This window comes from Sorex fumeus, unplaced genomic scaffold (assembly GCF_029834395.1).
Source record: "Sorex fumeus unplaced genomic scaffold, SorFum_2.1 ptg000098l, whole genome shotgun sequence".
Taxonomy (NCBI): domain Eukaryota; kingdom Metazoa; phylum Chordata; class Mammalia; order Eulipotyphla; family Soricidae; genus Sorex; species Sorex fumeus.
This window is the reverse complement of record NW_026606155.1, coordinates 7,476,716-7,496,899: the sequence shown is the minus strand read 5'-3', so window position 1 is coordinate 7,496,899 and position 20,184 is coordinate 7,476,716. Positions and strand designations below refer to the sequence as shown.

General features: G+C 42.6%; 1 protein-coding gene across 1 annotated transcript in view; it reads right to left on the bottom strand.

Annotated features, from left to right (window-relative positions):
• Positions 1-10,708: 10,708 nt before the first annotated feature.
• GALC (galactosylceramidase) overlaps positions 10,709-20,184 on the bottom strand; it is a 59,254-nt gene continuing 49,778 nt past the window's right edge. The window contains exon 17 of the mRNA XM_056133614.1: positions 10,709-11,644. Within this exon, the coding sequence (XP_055989589.1) occupies positions 11,498-11,644 (147 nt within the window). The 3' untranslated portion in view covers positions 10,709-11,497. The remainder of the gene's footprint in view (positions 11,645-20,184) is intronic.

Sequence of the window (20,184 nt, the reverse complement as noted above, 5' to 3'; positions counted from 1 at the left end):
TTCAGAAGCTTTTACTTCTTTTTCTCTGTTTTCCAGCACTTTTAAGCAACTTCAGAACCATCTGATCCTCAGTAATTTAAAATTATCCAACTGGAAACTGTTTGTGCCTGATGTTTTATGGAAAATGGTTCAATTTGTTCCCTGATAATTGGTCATTTTCTTTCCTTTAATTCTTCTTGAGTCAGTTTTATTAAAGCTTTTCCTTATAAAGGCATTCGTTTATTCTGATTTTTCCATTTGTGAGTAGATAATCCATACTCAGATTTACTGGTACAGAAAAATCATAAAACTTTTCTAGTTCAGAGGGCCAGGGGATTGTACAGTGGGTAGGGCACTTACCTTGCATGTGGTTGACCCAGATTTTGATCCCTGGTATTTCATATCCCCTGAGTCTACCAGGAGTGATCCCTGAGCACAAAATCAGGAGTTAGCCCTGAGTATCACTGGGTGTGACCACCCTACCCCAAAAAAAGGGGAAACTTTCCTAGTTCATACTTGCTTTACTTAGATTTACTCATTAACTTGTTATTTGTAAAAAGGAAAAAAAAAGACATTACTATTCCTACTTCATGCCAAGCTTTTCATGGACACCTGCTGTTCCCTGCCCTCCTTAGTCCATGGAGTAAAAATTCTTTGACATCCTTGGATATTAATCCAGGTCAGGCAGGCACCCCTATGCCAGATCAGTCAGAACACAGCAAAGGCAGAAGACAAATAAAATCAATGGTGGTTTGCGCAGGGAGCCTCATGAGGCTGCAGGAAAGAATCTCACATCGACTCCACATCACAACCACCTGGGATCCTTCAAAAGCTTTTGAACCTCTGTCCAAACCAATGAACTCAGATCTGATATCAGGAGAGAACCTGGGTGGGAGGGATTTAGGTGCTCAGTTGATTTTAAGAGGCAGACACAGTTGAGAAATAGAAATAAGGAAGGAGGGAAACAAAACAAAACTTGGAAAGGCCTGCGAACCCCAGGGCCTCTGATCCGTATCTATCAACCAAGTACTTGAGCCCTTGATGAAGTAACCCCACAGGCCTTAGTCAAGGAATGCCGTTCCAGCATCAATGACCTAGATCTCTCTGGAGAGACTAAAAACAGGATATCATCCTCACCACCTACACAGGTTTCTGGCATTAGAGACAGAAAAACAAACAAGGAGATATACAAAACTCATAGACGTTCTCTCCTAGTTAAGCGGAAGATCAACACCAGAATTGCAGACACCACAAAGACGCTGCCATTCCTCCCAGGATGAGAGATGCATGCTGAAAGTGGACTATAGACTGAACATGATTGCCACTCAATGAAAACCACAGCACCCAAAGGAGAGAGAGAACAAAGGGGAATGCTCTGCCACAGATAAAGGGGGGATGGGGGGGTTGGGAGGGATGGGGGATGGGAGGGATACTGGGATCCGTGGTGATGGGAAATGGGCACTGGTGGAGGGATGGGTATTTGATCGTTGTATAATTGAAACCCAAGCACAAAAATTTGTAAGTCTACAACTGTACCTCATGGTGCTTCACTAATTTTTTTTTTTTAAAAAAAAAGGGAAGAGAGCTGCCATCTCCAAAGCTCACTGGTTCTCTCTGCGTCTGCATTCAAGCTGGTCATTTTTCTTTTCAGATTTACCATGTGAAAATAAATCCCGAGGGCAAGAGCCAATGTCTCAACCGTGAGTCTTATGTGCTAACACGAGAGGGTGGCATCTTCTAGTTGACTCTGGCTCACCACTCTGGTTCAGACTCTCACCTTCGCACATGAGGAACTCTCTAGAGTGAATAACTATTCTTTATGCAGCCTTACCCCAACCTTCCCAAAATCTAACCTATCTAGATCTACCCCAACAGGCCAGTCTTTTTCTATTTATTCTTCTGGTTTCTGTCATGCAAAGTCAATTCTTTAGTTCAGGATAACACATCAACATTTTCCCATATTTATCAGTAGCATTCAGCTGTAGTCCGACCTTTCCACACTCATGGTAGAAGTAGGCCAGCAATTGTGCTGCTTGGCAAATGTTTGGAGTGATTAGAACGATGTCATCAGCAAAGTAGAGGTGTTGTAGTTGCCGACCGTCTATCTTCACTCCCATTCCTTCCCATTCCAGTCCTCGCATGATGTTCTCGAGGGTGGCATTGAAGAGTGTCGGTGAAATAGTATTACCCTGCCAGACTCCTCTCTTGACATCGATGATCACTTCTTTGTAGAATGGAGAGATCCTGGTAGTGAATCCGTAATACAGCTCAGGGAGGATTCTGATATATTGAGTATGAATGCCCTGATTGGCTTCAATGACCACTTCCATCTCAACAGAATCAAAGGCCTTCTTTAAATCAATGAATGTTAGACAGAGCAACATCTTGACTACAGCTGAACCTTATGAAGACAATGTTTATGAGAAACAGCCTCGTTTCTGATGCTCCATTTGCTCTCAATGGAACGACCATGTCCGAAGGCAACACTTATGTGTACCTAGGTCGACAAGTCAACATGACAAATGACCTGGCACCTGAGTTGTGCAGGAGGAAGAGAGTGGCTTGGAACGCCTTCAAGAGCATCGAAGAAATAGCTAAGAGGATGAAAAACCTCCAGCTCCGAGCACATCTCTTCGATTCCACTGTTCTTCCTGCATTAACATACGCCTCAGAGACCTGGGCCCTACACAAACAGGATGAGAATGCTATTCAGGTCTGCCAAAGAGGAATTGAAAGAGCTATGCTTGGAGTATCACGTTTCACTCAAATGAGAGAAAGAATCTGGAGTTCTGACCTCTGTCGATGGTCAAGAATCAGGGACGCTGTCTCATTTGCCAAGGCATCAAAAATCAGATGGGCTGGACACATAATGAGATTTGGAGACAACCACTGGACTAGAGCCGTTACCAATTGGATTCCACAGGATGTCAAAAGACTGTGTGGCCGCCCACCTACCAGATAGTCAGACTTCTTCATCAAGACCCTGAACGATTGGTTTGAGGCTCTTCGTGTTCCTAGAACGAACAGATGCCATTGGGCTACACTAGCACACAACAGGGACAAATGAAGACGTTACTGGCACCCGTTCAAGCAAATCGATGATTAACGGGAAGTGAAGTGATCAAGTGACCAGTAGCATTGCACTGTAGCACTGTCCTCCCATTGTTCATCAATTTGCTCGAGGGGGCACCTGTAACGTCTCCATTGTGAAACTTGTTACTGTGTTTGGTATGTCAAATATGCCATGTGGAGCTTTCCAGGCTCTGCCGTGCAGGTGGGATACTCTCAATAGCCTGCTGTGCTCTCCGAGAGGGATGGAGGATTCGAACCCAGGTCAGCCACGTGCAAGGAAAATGTCCTACCTGCTGTGCTGTTGGGAGTTTGCTATATTTCCTCCCATGCCAACCAATTCCCAAGTTTCCTGGTTCTCTAATAATTCATGATGGAATCAGACTAATTCCAATCCTGGCATTCACCAGGTTTGTATCCTTGGATGGTTTCAAATTTTAAGTATGTCCAACTTTATGGGATCACTAAGAGGATGGATCAAACTCCCCCAAAGAGCTTAGCACAGCTTTCCTTGTTGATGTTTGTTTGGGGGCCACACTCTTGGCGATATACTCAGGACTTACTCCTGGCTCTGCAATCAGGAATTATTCCTGAGAGTGCTCGGGGGACCAAATGGGATCAAACTCAAGTCAGCTGCACATGACAAACAAACGCTCTACTCACTGTACTGTGACTCGGGTCCAAGCACAGCTTTTACTTCCTCATGAACACCCCCACCCAGCAGTGATTTCTTTGTTGTAGTGGATGTTTGTTACGCTTCGAGGACTATGTTAGCCACCACTAATACAGTGATGCATAAAATCATACTCGATCCCTTCTAGCAAAGAGCTTATAAAATAAATTTTTAATAGATGCAGGCTGCCATTACCTTAAGACATCAAGAAAGAAAATGACTCTTTCATGGCAGAAATTCTTGTGAGTGTCGCAACCATGAGTTGCAACCTCATGCATGGACTTGCACATTTCCAAATGGGAGGTATCGTACAGTTCAGTTTCACAGAAGGAAACAGGGTAACACTGAAGAGCTGGATAACTCTTGTCTCTGACTCTGCTTGGGGTTTGGTGTGTGTCGACAGGCCTGAGATGTTCAACATCCGGTACCCAACAATCTGCTCGGGCATTTGAATTTTCCCCTCAACCATGAATCATATCTGGGCTTTAAAGTTGAGCATCTGCACAATGAAGATGATATTCTGGAACTCGGCTCAGACTACTGCTAGCTCCAACATTCTCTGGGGTTTTTGTTTATCTTTCCACTAACAATGACGTTTCAGGTTTGCAACTTTTTTTTTGCTTTTTTTTGCTTTTTGGGTCACACCCAGCGATGCACAGAGGTTACGCCTGGCTCATACACTCAGTAATTACTCCTGGCAGTGCTCAGGTGACTATATGGGATGCTGGGAATCAAACCTGAGATGGCCGTGTGCAAGGCAAATGCCCTACCCACTGTGCTATCACTCCAGGCCCCAGGTTTGCAACTTTAAGAGTAGTCTTGGTGGAAGTGAAAATAACTAAGCAAGGGCTTTCCCACAGATTGAGATTTTGAAAGGACTTGAGCAAAAACAGACACCCTGTGGTAGAAGCTGCCTCCATCTTCATTTTCCCCCCACTTGTCCTTGAATGAATCCCAATTTTATTCAAAGTGGCAAGGAGCCCAGATCAAATACTTTTATTTCCCAGCTTCTCAAATGACTCTGCTAGTATTTTACAAAACCCTGTCAATAGCTGGCAAATTGGTCTTTCTAGCTCAACTCAGTGGTAGGCCCCTCCTGAAATAGCAGTAAACAAAAGGAATAGGTGAAAAGCAAAATCCTACTGAGATACGCAAAAGAAGAATTCTTCAAAAGTCCTTTTATCAAAGTTCCATTTTGTGCAAACACTTTATGCTTAAACATCAGCAAGCATTATGCATTTTCTTTAAGGACAAAAGCAACAGTTCTGATAACTCTTATACTAGTGGAACCTGGCCTCACAATTAGGCAAGTTGTAAGTTTTTCACTCACAAATCGTTTACAAATGTCTCTGATCATAAAAGATTTCCCATGAGCTCTTCTATCCTCTGCGTAAAAGAGCCCCAAATCTTTGTCTTCTACAGTTACAGTTTTGTTGGAAAATGTATTAGAAAAGGCTGTGCTCCAAACATAAGATTTTTAAAAAATCTACTTGTACTTAAGAATACCAAGATGTACTCCTAGGATAAAAACCTCTGCATTAGTTATGGTTCCTGCCAACCAAGACCACCAGGATGAATAAATCCACAGAGATTTGAAAAAATTGACTCACACAGTTGAGGGAGCTGGGGATGAAAGTCCAAAATCTGCCTTGTAAACTTGTAGCCCAAAGGCTCAGGGAAAATTTGATAGTTCATCCAAAGACCATCTACAGAGAGAACCCCTCTTCTCCCAGGGAGGTAAGCTGCATCTCATTAAGACCTTCAACTAATTGGGTACAGCCCACCTACATTATGACAGGAAACTTGAAGACTCAATCTCAACTTCAAAAAAATACCATCACACTGAGTTGCCCCCCACGAGTGGCTCTCCGGCACAGCCATGGCTCCAGAGGCAAAAGGACTTAGTCCAGAGCCTGGCAGCTTGTGGCAGAAAAGTGAATAGTCCATGTGTTAAACTATGGCGCCATGCCTCCCCGGGAGGGAAAGGGTGTTGCTCCTTTCTGCCTCCCCTGCTCCCTCCCAGCAGCATGGTGGCCGCCTCCTCAGAGCTTAAAGGAAAGCCAGGTATGAGCCGGCGGTGATGGGGCAACTGCAGTCTCATGGGAATGGGGGCGGTACCGGCTCATCCTTCATGCCTGACCAAGGTCATGAGTTGCCCCCCACAAGTGACTCTCTGGCACAGCCATGGCACCAGAAGCACAGAAACCAATCTCGTAATTATCTGGCTCTTTGCAAAAATACAAAGCGGCCACACGACTTTATATGATTCTCATAACCAGCTATAGAAAACAAAGTATTTCACAATGCCTTTTCAGCAATTCTGATTGTTGGGGGGGGGGGGGGGGGTAGGAATCCTCAACAATAATGGTGCATCTTTTGTTGAAATAATGAATGTAATCATGGTGCATCTTTTGTTGAAATAATGAATGTAATCAATGTAGAGAAGAATTAAGTGGAAATCATCTGCCTCACAGGCATTGGGAGGGGTGAGAGGGGGGTGTGTATTGGGGTTCTTGGTGGTGAAAAATGAATGCTGGTGAAGGGAAAGGTGTTTGATCATTGTATGACCGAAACCTAAACCTGGAAGCTTTGTAACTTCTCCCACAGTGATTCAATAAATAAATATAAGAAAAATAAATAAAATTATGGAAAAAAAAGTAAGGTGGAGTTCATGCCCAATTCAATCAGCTAATCAGTGGCTGAATAAATAGCAGTACTCTTACATAAAAAAAAATACCATCACACCAAACTATGATAAATACGCCTGAAAATGTGTCAGGTTGGGAGGCAGCCTGGGGTGGTAGTAGTGGGGAAACCTGGGTCATTGGTGAAGGGATGCTGACACCAATGGTGGGATTGGAGTTGGAATTTGTATACCTGAACACTATTAATAGCTTTGTAAACCAAAGTACAAAAAACAAACAAACAAAACCTTCAAAGAGCCATCTAGAACAAAGTTCGACCCAAGAACTGGATACCAGAGTCCTACCAAGTTTGACCTGTAAAATCAACCACCTGCATTCTACTTTATGAACCTTAATTACTGCGAAGACAATCAGTCTGTGTATCAGAGAAGGTGTGGAGAAAGGGCCCCGGGTGTGACCCAACTCGTGTCCCTCAAAAAAGAATATTAAAACACATATTTGAAAAGACACATTTTTATGTTCACTCCAGCAATACTTATTAATAGTCAAAATATGAAAACAACCTAAATGCCCAACACCAGGTGAGCGGATGGAGATGCAGTATATATTCACAGAATACTCAGCTACAAAAAAGTGATGAAATTTTGTCATTTCTAGCAAAAAATGGAAATGAAGATTATGCTAAGAAAACAAGTGAGAAAGGGGAAGAAAAATACCAAATTACTTCACTTGTGTGCAATGAAAAGAAACAAATGGACCCCCCCCAAAAAAAAAACCTGAAAAACAAAACAAAATACCCTTGAATTCTAACTGCAGAACTAGGGTTACCAGAAAGAGGAGGAACTAAGCTGAAAGTAGAGGGTTACTATTACATTGGTGGTAAACATGGTGTAGGAACATACATTTGAGGAGGTGTGGACTTGGTATCTGTAAACATACACAGTGTTGTCTATCAGTGTTAACCCCAGTGATTTTGTGTGGGATTTTTGTTTGAGGGGCCACATCCAGAAGTGCTTAGGGCATCACATTGTATTTGGGACTGAATCCTAAACACTGCAGGCAAAGCATAAGTTCAACTTGTTGAACGAGCTCTACAGTCATTACCCCAATTAAAATAAAACCCACCAAAAAAGGCCAGAAGAACTTTCTTATGTGTATTTTGATGTGTGTACAATAAATTAGAACTGAAATAAGAAAAACTACCAGTTGGTTTTATAATACCAAAACCAAAATTTTTAAGGACAAATTTCATAAAATATATGCAACAACTATGCACAGAGAACTACAGAAACTGTTAAGGAAAACTGTGAAAAGCCTAAAAGCACAGAGAGAGAGATAGAACGTGCGCCTCAGCTGGAGGACCTGCACTCCTCAGAGAGCTATTCTTCCCAAATTGGGTACTGTAACATCAATGGAATAGAAATTCCAGAAGTTCTGAGTTCGCAAAACTGTAACATCAATGGAATAGAAATTCCAGAAGTTCTGAGTTCGCAAAAATGCGTGTCTAAAGTCAATATGGGGGCAGGGAAATAGTACAGCCGTTAGGGCATATGTCTAACACTCTCCTGGTCCACATTTGATCCTGGACATCACACGGTGGTCTGAGCACTGCTGGCTGGCTGGCTGCTTCCTGAGAGGTTCAGAGCTCCACAGGGGAAAGGTGCGGGGGGGGGGGGGGGGGGGGGCGGTGTGTGCTGTGTAATACCTAGCATCACAGGGCCTGAGGACAACCACATCCTCAATTCCTTGGACTGAACTGCCAGTTGGCTAAGAATCAACAGTGCTCTAAGCAATTAATATATATGGAAATGCAAAGGGCCTACATTTTCCAAATAATTTTGAAAAAAAAATTGTCCAACTTTTGTCAAAGTTAGAGGTCAAACCTTACTACAAAGCTAAAATGAGAGCAATGTAGCATTTTCAAAGAATGAACCTACAGAAAAACTGAATCAAAATACAGAACAAATCCCAATCACCACCTCTAATCATGTAACAAAATCGATCAGAGGGCTAAATATAAAGGTTTAAAATGGAGGTTCTCTAGAAGAAAAAACATAGAAAATCTTGTGAACTTGAGGTAAACAAATTTAAGAAATCAAAACCTTTTTTTCTCTATTTTTTGGGGGTCCACACTCAGTGCCAGGAATTAACAGTAATCCTCAGGGATTACTCCTGGCTCTGAGCTCAGGAATTAACTCCTGACAGTGCTCCTGGGATGCCAAACCCAGATCTGCTCCATGCGAGATAAGAGTCCTACCCACTATACTATCACTCTAACCCCTTAAAAGGAAATACACTAAACTCCCCAATTAAAAATTTTGTATTCTTCAAGGTATACACACTTGGATAAAGCAATTTTAAAATCATGGGCCAGATTTATTTATTTATTTATTTATTTAATTTCTTTTTGAGTCACACCCGGAGATGCACAGGGATTACTCCTGGCTTTGAACTCAAGAATTATTCCTGGCGGCGCTCGGGGGACCATCTGGGATTCTGAGAATCAAACCTAGGTCGGCTGCATGCAAGGCAAATGTCACTTCAGCTCCAGTCCAGATGTTTTAAAAATAAAACTTTCACCTGGAATATATAGAGTGCTTATAACTCAGTAACAAGATAACTCATTTTTAATTAACATAAGATCTGAACAGACATTTCACAAAAGAAAATGAGTGTGAAAAATGCCCAGTATCTAATGTACATACTTAAATAAAAGAATAGAATGAGAGAGAAATAATGAGACGCTGATGAAAGCATGAAGCAACTGAATCCCACACACACTGCTAGGGGGGGAAGGCTCAGTCACAGTTATTGTGGAAACACAGCATGCTTATAAGCATGGCAGTTTATTAGAAAGCTAAACTTTCCACTTCCTAAATGGTCCAGCAATTTCACTCCTTCATTAATTTACCAACAAGAAATGAAAGTGTTATATCCACACATTGACTTTCGTACAAATGTTATAGCAGCTTTATTTGTTAATACCCAATATGGGGGTGCAGACTGTGGTATATTCATACTCTTTAAAATCAGGAGCAAACTATGTAGACAAATCTTAAAAATCATTTTTGTTAAATGAAAGACACTATTCACAAATGATGAGTACATGGTGCCATTTTTATGTGTGGGAGCAAATAAGATATCGATACTGACAAGATTTCTTTCTTATGGATAATGATAAAAATCAGACCAATAGTTGCTCAAAAGAGATAGGGAATGAGTAAAAATGAAGTCACAGGTATAAAGAAAAACTTCTGAGGCAATGGAAATGTTCAATACCTTAGAGTGTTGCCTACAAGGATGCATCCGTTTCCCAAAACTCACTAAAGTTTAAACTTGAAGTTCGCTTTAAATTTAAATTTTATTGCATGTAAATTAAATTCCCTATACCTTTCTCAATGAGGTTACCTGAATTAGAAACCACCTGGACTTAAGTTTGATTTACATTGTTTCTTTCTCAGGTCAGGGATAGAGTGCTTGTCTTGAATATATAAGGTCCTGCATTCACTCTCCAGCACTACAAAATTTGAAAGTATCCATTGGGCAAGGGCTGCAGTTGAACAGCAGGGCACTTGTTTTGCATTTGTGAACCCTAAAGCTCAATCCCTAGCACAGCAAAAATATTTTTTCATTGTCGTCTAGTATATTCTATTATCTTGTTTCTTGTGTTCATAGTACCAAATTTCATGTCAGGTTAGCCCACATTAAATCATCACAAAATTCCAAATTAGAGAATTCACTTAATGAAGCTGAAAACTTTCAGTATAAAGAATTCAAAATTTTTCATAGCCACGGGAATAACCGAGTTATACATGTAAGTTATATTGTATGAGAAATCTACTCACCTATACTTAAAAATAAGCACAATTCATCATTTAAAAATAGTATATTTGTGCTTTAACAAAATAAAACCATCTATCCACGCAAAAATTGTAGAAAATGGTACAAGTGTATGAATTAGTAAAAGTCTAAGTGCCCTCAATCCTTCCATAACCAAGGGAGATAAAATAATTCATTGGCTATTTTATCTCATTACAGTTACTACCACGGGCTGAAGCAATAGCAGAGCGGGTAGGGTGTTTGCCTTGCCAAGCTGGGTTCGATTCCTCCATCCCTCTCAGAGAGCCCGGCAAGCTACCAAGAGTATCCCACCCACACAGCAGAACCTGGCAAGCTCCCCATGGCGTATTCGATACGTCAAAAACAGTAACACCAAGTCTCACAATGGAGACATTACCGGTGCCCACTCAAGCAAATCGATAAACAACAGGAGGACAGGGCTATAGTGCTACAGTGCACTGTGAGTAGCCAGATCACAAAACACACAGTGAAACAAGGCAAAGAAAAAATGGTACAATTTTGTCTTTAGGTCTTTTTTAGAGCATTGTCTATAAGAGATGGTGTCTTCTCTCAGCCACCTGAGGAAATGTTCACAGAGAGGTATAAATAGTGGTTATTATACCAGAAGTTGGATCCGAACAAACTTTAAAAAAATGCAGATGATAAGCCAATTAATCTCATGATATTTATTGTTGCATAAATAACTCTCAAGTATTTTCAAATCATTCTTTCTCATCAAATCTATCATTCAAAAGCATCAACTTAAAATGGTAAAGAAAAATAATTATTTTAGTGTATGAGTATGATCTGTTAAAATGATTTTCATAAAGCAGCATTTTCATTGTTCTTCGGTCTCCTGCTATGGCAGCATTATTGTCCTATGAGGACATCAGCACACATACACACATGGTCAATCTAATATCTCCGTGATGACCCTCTGATTGCATCTGCACGATCACTTCCAGGTCAGATGGAATGAGCTATTTTCAACAACAATACCCGGATATGAGGTCAGACCACCCAGCTATTCCTAGGAATCGGATTGCTGGACAATTTAAATTCTAGGAAACACAGCAGATCACATGAAAGATTTATCTATTTCCTTTGATTTTTAGCTATAAAAAAAAAACTTCCAGAGGATCAAGCAAAAATATATTATTCTTTCCATTTCTTCTTCAGTATTTGTAGTGTCCAGGAGTCTGGCAACGATCCATCAAGACAGGAATCGGCTCTGAACCAAAACCAGAAGAAAGAAAATACAAAGCAGTATTCTCTGATGCTCCGTCAATTGTTAGCGTGAGACTTCCACGTGGAAGTTGTCAAACTGGGCGAATTCAAAGGAGTAAGTTCCAATTCCAGCCCAGCCATTCCTGGGGAAGTTGACTCGGATGTTTCTCCAGACAGGCTTGTCGTTCAATTTGCCAGAGCAGTAACGACCCTGGAGGAGAGGAAAATGCATCGCTTGAAAACAAGAAATGATCCTCTAAAGACTGGGTTGGGTTTTTTTTTAATTTCTTTATTTTGTTTCTGGTGTCGCACCCAGTGTTGCTCAGGGCTAACTCCAGGCGCGACACTCAGTGATCACTCCTGATGGGTTCAGGTACCACATGCAGTGTCAGGGATCAAATGCAAGTCTACACTCAGGGCTTATTCCTGGGTCTACACTCCTGATGGGCTCAGGGACCACATGCAGTGTCAGGCAGGGATCAAACCCAGGCCAGATACATGCAAGAAAAGCACTCTACTCACTGTACTATCTCTCTGGTCTCTAAGAGTTTTTCATATGTACGTGTGCGTGCATGTGTGTGTGTGTGTGTGTGTGTGTGTGTGTGTGTGCGTGTGTTTGTGTGTGTGTGTGTGTTTTGCCCATCTCCTTAAAGGAACAAATGTCCTCTCGGGACTTCCCTTAGCACAGTGAAACCACTTTCCCAAGTTGGAGCTAATGTTCAAACTACGGGGGGAAAAAAAGGCCTCCCCATAATTCTTATGTACTTACGTAAAGAGTTCCAAAGGGTGAAGAAGTGCCTCAAGATGGCTTTGTTTTTTGTTAGTTTGGGAGTGAGGGGGACACACCAGCTTTGCTCTGGGCGGTCCTGGCTCTGTGCTCAGGGATCACTCCTGGCAGTGCTCAGTGCCAGGGAGCAAACTGGGGTTGGCGTGTACAAGGCAAGAGTCTCGTCCCCTGTACTATCTCTCCAGCCCATCAATATGTCTCTGTACTCTTCCAAAATGTGTTTGAAATGATAGAAATATACAGATTTCATGACATGATGATATATTAGACAAAAGCCCACTCACATTTTAAAAAGTAAAATAAAAGTCTCTCTTATTCACCAACGGTTGCATGCATATGTTGCTGAGGCTAACAGTGACCAGTTTTTCAGACATAATTGCCGGAGTCAAACATCCACCTTGGCCTCCGAGTTTAGCTAAGGTCCCCATTAAGGGACCTTCACCCAGTTAGAAGCAAGGTAAGCAACTTTAGGAGTATCATGTGGTTCCCATGCACAGAACACCACACAGGAGGTGTGTGAAGAGCGTGCTCTTACCATGGGAGAGCAGTAACTGATAGTTAACTTGCGGACGGGAGTGGGGGAGATGAGTTAGGTTGGAAGGGAAGCATTCGGAGATACAATACACAGATAAAAGGTAAGGATAATTTTGATAGTGATAGCACAGCCCGTAGGGCATTTGCCTTGCATGTGGCTGACTCAGGTTCGATTCTTCTGTCCCTCTCGGAGAGCCCTGCAAGCTACGGAGTGTATGCTGCCCACAGGGCAGAGCCTGGCAAGCTCCCCATAGCGTATTCGATATGCCAAAACAATAACAATAACGGGCCTCACTTAGTGTTCCTGGAGTGAGCAGATGCCACCGGGCTATACTAGCACATGACAGGGATGACTAGAGATGTTACTGGTGCCCACTCGAGCAAATCGATGAGCAACAGGAAGACAAGTGATACAAGTGACACAAGCATTCCATAAGCCTGGCACGTGGCGCTTATCATCAGAGCAATCTGTGAGCATGTATTCACGGCATACCATTTACAGCCAGGCTTTAAAATGAGCTCACTTCAAAAGGCAAAAAGCTAAAGAACTCCAAGCACTAGGTCAAGAATTAAATGAAAATCTGTTTTTAGGGGCTGGGGAAAGTATTATAGCAGGTAGGGCACTTGACTTGCAAGTAGCCAAACCTGAGTTGATCTCCATATGGTCAGTCCCCAAGCCCTGCCAGGTGTGATCCTTGAGAGCAGAGCCAGGAGTAACCTCTGAGCACCGCCGGGTGTGGTCCAAAGTCAAACAAATATAATATGTTTTAATAAAATTAAAATCTACTTTTAAGTTGCAGAATTGTAACATAATAGGCCTTCACTTGGTTCTTTGGTTTTATGGATGGAGGCTATATAGGAGGTCCTCTTTTCATTTTTTTTCTTCTGAGCCTTACTGAGATTAAAAATCAGTCACAGAGTTCTTGGCAAAGTGAGGACTGAGTGCAAGCTGCTGACTCCACAGCCAGAGCCGCCTACATTTCTACCGTTATACACCTGCACAGCTAACGTCAGCTCTAAAATCACTCATGAATATCTTTTGTCACTTAGAGATCAGTACATACTATGGAGCAAAAAATCAATCTCTCTCTGACTCTCTGTCTCTGTCTTTCTGTCTCTATCTGTCTTCCTCTGTCTCTCTGTCTCTCTCCCTGTCTCAATCTCTCCTCTCACTAATGCTCATGGACATCTTTTGTCACTTAGGGACCAATGCATACTTCAGAGCAAAAAAGTCTCTCTCTCTCTCTCTCTCTCTCTCTCTCTCTCTCTCTCTCTCTCTCTCTCCCCTTGATAATGCTCATGGACATCTTTTGTCACTTAGAGACCAGTACATACTATGGAGCACAAAAACACTCTTTCTCTCTCTCTCTCTCTCTCTCTCTCTCTCTCTCTCTCTCTCTCTCTCTCTCTCTTTCCTCTTTCTCTCCCTCTCTCTCCTCTCTCTCCTTTTCCCCCCTCCTCTCTCTTTCCTCTCTCTCCTTTCCCCCTCCTCTCTCACTAAGTAAGTACAAAACCTAACTGATAGCACGCCCTGTGCCCTATGGGGTAGGTGGGGAGAATCCAGCCATCCTGGCTTCCGATTGAGGCTCACACAAGGCCAGTGGCCAACAATGACCTCTGTTTGGACATCTCTTCTCCTTCAGCTTTAAATTCTGATATCACCAACTTCAAAAGATCTCCCCTGACCTCTGGAACAGAGAGAATCGGGGTCTAGCTGCTTGCCTGGCCTGGGAAGTAAAATTGCCTCAACCATCCTTCTTTCAGGATGGTGTCTATTTATGTTCAAGTTCATATCTTAGATAGGGGACAACCCACAATGGCCCCCAGACCAGGCACCGGTGTGACAATAATAACTGGAAATGGTCACATTGGACAAGAGCTGAGTACTCAAAATAGATAAAGTGATATTCCTGATGACCTTTTAGTATCTGTATTGCACACCACAATGCCCAAAGGAAGAGAGAAAGATATCTTTCTTTTGAGAGGGACAGACATAGAAAGATTGCATTCATCTGGGAAACATGAAGTAACAAAATAGGAGACTAACACCCAAGAATAGCCGAGATAAGTACCAGGAGGTTTACTCCATGGCTTGGAGGCTAGCGCACACGCTAGGGGAAAAGGCAGCTCAGATAGAGAAGGGAGGACCAACTAAAGGGTGTTGGGAGGATACTCTCAGGATGGGAGACCCATGTTGAGAGTGGACCGAACATGATTGCCACTCAATGCCTCTGTTGCAAACCATAGCACCCAAAAGAAGGGAGATAACAAAAGGGAATGCCCTGCCACAGAGGCAGGGTGGGATGGGGAGGGGATGGGGGTGGAATACTGGGATCAGTGGTGGTGGAGAATGGGCACTGGTGGAGGGATGGGTGTTCAATCATTGTATAACTGAAACCCAAGCACAAAAAACTGTAAATCTACAACTGTACCTCATGGTGTTTCACTAATAAAAATTAAACAAGATATCTTTCTTTCTCTCTCTCATATATATATGACATATATACATACACACATACATATATATTATTGTCACTGTCACTATCCTCCTGTTGTTCATCAATTTGCTAGAGCAGGCACCAGTAACATCTCACAACAAATTGTGAGACTTGTTGTTACTGTGTTTGGCATATCGAATATGTCAGGGGGAGCTTGCCAGGCTTTGCCGTGCAGGTGAGATACTCTCGGTAGCTTGCCGGGCTCTCCAAGAGGGGCAGAGAAATCAAACCCAGCTCAGCCGGGCTGGCTGTGCGCAAGGCAAACGCCCTACCCGCTGTGCTATTGCTCCAGCCCAACAAATATGTGTGTGTGTGTGTGTGCATGTGTGTGTATGTGTGTGTGTATATATACGTGTGTGTATATATATATAATATATATACATAGAGAGAGAGAGAGAGAGAAGTAAAGCACCTGCCACAGAGGCAGGCTGGGGGCTAGACGGGAGAGGTGATAGGAGAGAACCTGGCACACTGGTGCTGGGAAATATATACTGGTGGAGGGATGGGTGTTGGAACACTGTATGACTGAAACCCAATCATGAGCAGCTTTGTAAGGGTCTATCTCACAGTGATTCAATTAAAAAAATAAAAACTAGTGGAGGAGCTCTGGAGATAGCGCAGGGGGAGGGCACTTGCCTTGCATAGGACCAACGCAATGCCCCATATGGTTCCCAAAGCACTAGAAGTAAGCTCTGAGCATTGCTGTGGTGGCCCAAAAACCAAACACACTCCAAAAAAGTTTGGTTTTTGTTTTTAAAACCACCAGTGTCCCACTCATTCACCAACTGTCCACGGCTGCTTTCTCAATACAAAGCTGAGTTGAGCTGGAGTTGAGCTGGCCACAACACAGCCCACAAGGCCTAGAACAAGTGCTCTCCGGCCCTCCACAGAACATGCCTGCCAACTGCACTACAGGGAGAAAACAGCCCAAAAGAGCAGTGGGCCTCGATCTCCCAATCACTATTGGGTCTTCTGCACGAGGGCGCGCTGTTGACGCTGCTTCATAAAAGTGTGTCCAACAGACATAGAAGAACTGCACTCATTTGCGGAATATAAAACAACATAATATGAGACTGACACCCAAGGACACGAGGCCCAGGAATATTGCTCCATGGTTGGTAGCCTGTCTCATGAGCTAGGGGAGAAGGCAGCTGGAATAGAGAAGGGATCACTAAGATGGTTGGAGGAATCATTTGGGATGGGAGATGTGTGTGCTGAAAGTAGATAAAGAACCAAACTTGATAGTCTCTCAGTATCTATATTGCAAACCATAATGCCCCAAAGTAGAAAGTGTGGGGGAAATTACCATAGAGACAGAGGGAGGGGTGAAATGGGGGGAGGGATACTGAGGACTTTGGTGGTGGAAAATGTGCACTGGTGGAGGGATGGGTGTTTGATCACTGTATGACTGAAACTCAAACATGAAAGTTTTGTAACTGTATCTCACAGTGATTCAATAAAAAAAAAGTGTGTCTAATGAAAGACAAAGAACACTCAAAGGTTTGAAGAAATATTACAAAAGTTAACTCCATTTTACTGCAGTGAAAGTCCTGGTATCTGTCAAGCAAGAAACAATGAAAGCATGCACTCATGCATGCTCCCAAGAGGAGCACTTGCTTAGACACAGCAGGTGCTGGTCCAAGAATACATGTTAGCTCACTTGACCTCAAAAGAAAGGCATGTTTTCACAATGAAAAAACAGATTCTGAGCAACATAAAAGACTTGCGAGGAGAACATAACAGACTTTGAAGCCCACTATCCTAACTCAGACATAGTGAGGAGGGTAAGACAACTGAGATGGAGATGTGCTGAGAATTGAAAAGTGCTTAACAGGGACCCAAGATCTAGGATGACGGGTGAGGTGTTTGTCTTCCATGCTCCTAACCATGTTTCAATCCCCAGAACCCATATGGTCCCAAGCCCATCCAAGAGAGGTCCCTGAGTGCAAGTCAGGAGTAAGCCTTGAGCATTACTGGGTGTAGCCCAAAAACAAGAATTTAAAAAAAAGGGGGTTAACTAACATAATAAATTCCTCAAATGAATCTGGAATAGGACATCACAGAGATGCTTTTCTATGTGCAGTAAATCATTGATTGGGAACGAGGGTGGAGGGTCTCTGTGCTATTTACCACATGACAAATTCAGACTCAAACAGAAAGATAGTCTCTGCTCTAACATAGCTTACATTCCAGGAGAACACACACACACACACACACACACACACACACACAATCTATAAGTAGTCAGGACAAGTAGCAGGCTGATTATAGGGCCTGAGAGGTACAGAAAGACTGAGTATGGCCAAGAGAGGCTCAGCAGGGAGAGGCAGAAAGGCTGGACAGAACCAAAACTAATGGGGTCAGTAAAGGGGTGAGTGAGTGAGACCCCGATTCACCCAGTCATAAGAAAGACAAGGGATAACCTCCAGGACCAGTAAATTGCATGGTATCTATGAGCTGTCAGAGGAGCTGAATGGGACTGGACCCAAGGAACAGAACATAGAATGGTGAAAGGAGACAGCGCTTGAGTGGGAGGTAGTATCTCAGGAAGCCCACTGAGCTTTCTAAAACATGCATGTAAAATCCCTGGGAAATGGGGGGATTTATCATTTAAATCCCATTTGTGATTTTTTACGTTTGTTTTGTTTTGGGGGGCACACCTAGCTGTGCTCGAGAGTTACTCTGGCCCTGCACACAGAAATGATGCCTGGCAGAGCTTAGGAGACCATATGGAGTATCAAGGATCAAACCCGGGTCAGCCATATGCAAGGCAAACACCCTAACCATCGTACTTCTCTCCAGCCCACCATGTGGGATTTTTTTTTTCATTTATTAAATAACTAAAGCCTTACAAGAGACAGGAAACACTACAAAAATAAAACTAAGACCAGTGGGGGATTTTAACATCTGGTGAGATGCACAATCTTGCCTGGGAATATACAATCTAAAAAAAAAAAAGCAATGATTTTCACCCTAATTGGTGAGGAAACACAATATAATACTGGGAGCATTACACTGTGAAGACTCGAAGGGATGTGTGAAAAAATTCAAATAGAGGTGACTCCAGGATGACTGTGGAATCAGGAAGTACGTTCCCCACTGGACATGCCCTCGTTGGCTCGGCAGGTACACAGCGGGCTCCTGCTGTGTGCCACAGGCATCTTACGGGAGGAGGAGAGAGAAGGCAAGGGAAGAAAGCGAGCCAGCTCAGGAGCCAGGTGCTGTGCAAGGAGTAGGGAAAACACAGAAACCAACAACTGATAAGGTACGATGTCAGGAGGCATTTAGAGCTTCAAAGAAAATATAAGTACGAGACAAGGGACAGAGTGTACAATGGGGTCTAGTACACAAAATAATCAGAAAAGAACGCCAAAGAAAGTATCAGAGCAAACTATGTAGACAAAAGCATGAGGAAGCTAGGAGAATATGAGTGTGATACTGAATAATAAGAGGCAAACAAGCCTATCGATGTGAGATGATTTATAACATCATAAAGGCAGCCTTTCAAGCACGGGCAAAGGGATGGTATAATAAAGGATACTGGCTATGCACGAGTATAAAATAACTGTAGTGGGGCTGGAGTGATAGCACAGCTGGTAGGGCGTTTGCCTTGCACGCAGCCAACCCGTGTTCGATTCCCAGCATCCCATATGGTCCCCTGAGCACTGCCAGGAGTAATTCCTGTGTGCAGAGCCAGGAGTAACCCCTGTGCACCGCCCGGTGTGACCCAAAAAGCAAAAAAAAAAAAAAAGACCAATTAAAAAAATTTTTTAAAAAGTAAAATAAATGTAGTGGGGTGGTAGGAGGGATACTGAGAACATTGGCAATGGAGAATGGGCACTAGTGTAGGGATGGGTAGCAGATCATTGTATGACTGAAACATAAGCACGAAAGGTTTTAAGTTTGTAACTGTACCTCACGCTGATTCATTAAAAAAATTTTTTTAAAAATTAGTGCACACTGCATCTTAAGACTCACAAACAGATTCTGGATAGAATCAAGACTTAAACAAAATAAGACCCCTAAGCATGGCATTGTTGTTGGGGGTTGCAAGGTGGGGGAACATTCTTTACCTTGAGAAAGAAGTCTCTCTTAAATAACAAACAAACGTAATGAACAAGGATAAAATATTTAACACAATAAAAATCAAATCTTCTATTTAACAAAAATATAATGTACAAGAGCATGGGAGAAAACAATTGCAACATACAGAAGACATGGAGTTACTACCCAGAAGATACAATAAATCCCTATAAATTCATCAGAAGACAACAATAGGAAAATGAGTAAACAAACGTGAATGGATACTCAGAGAATGCAAAAGGGCAGCAAACATACTAAGCAACAGCCCTAATCTCCAGGAGATGAAATGTAAGCCTATTTTTACAAGTTTTTAAACTAATCATACCAAGTATTACCATTGCTAAGAAAAAAAGGTCAATAGTTTGGTTATCAATAGGGCATTTATTTATCTGTCAAAACACAATCCAATGAACAAACAGCAGCACTTTTTACAACAGCCAGAATCTGGAAAAAACCTGAGTGCCCGAGAACAGATGACTGGTTAAAGAAACTTTGGTACATCTACACAATGGAGTACTATGTAGCTGTTAGAAAAGATGAAGTCATGAAATTTACATACAAGTGGTACTACATGGAAAGTATCATGTTAAATGAAATGAGTCAGAAAGAGAGGGACAGACATAGAAAGATTACATTCATCTGGGGAACATAAAGTAACAAAATAGGAGACTAACACCCAAGAGTGGCCAAGATTAGTACCAGGAATTTTGCTCCATGGCTTGGAGGCCAGCCTGGCATGCTAGGGGAAAAGGCAGCTCAGATAGAAAAGGGAGCACCAACTAAAGGATGATGGGAGGATCCTCTCAGGATGGGAGATCCATGCTGAGAGTGGACTGTGGACCGAACATG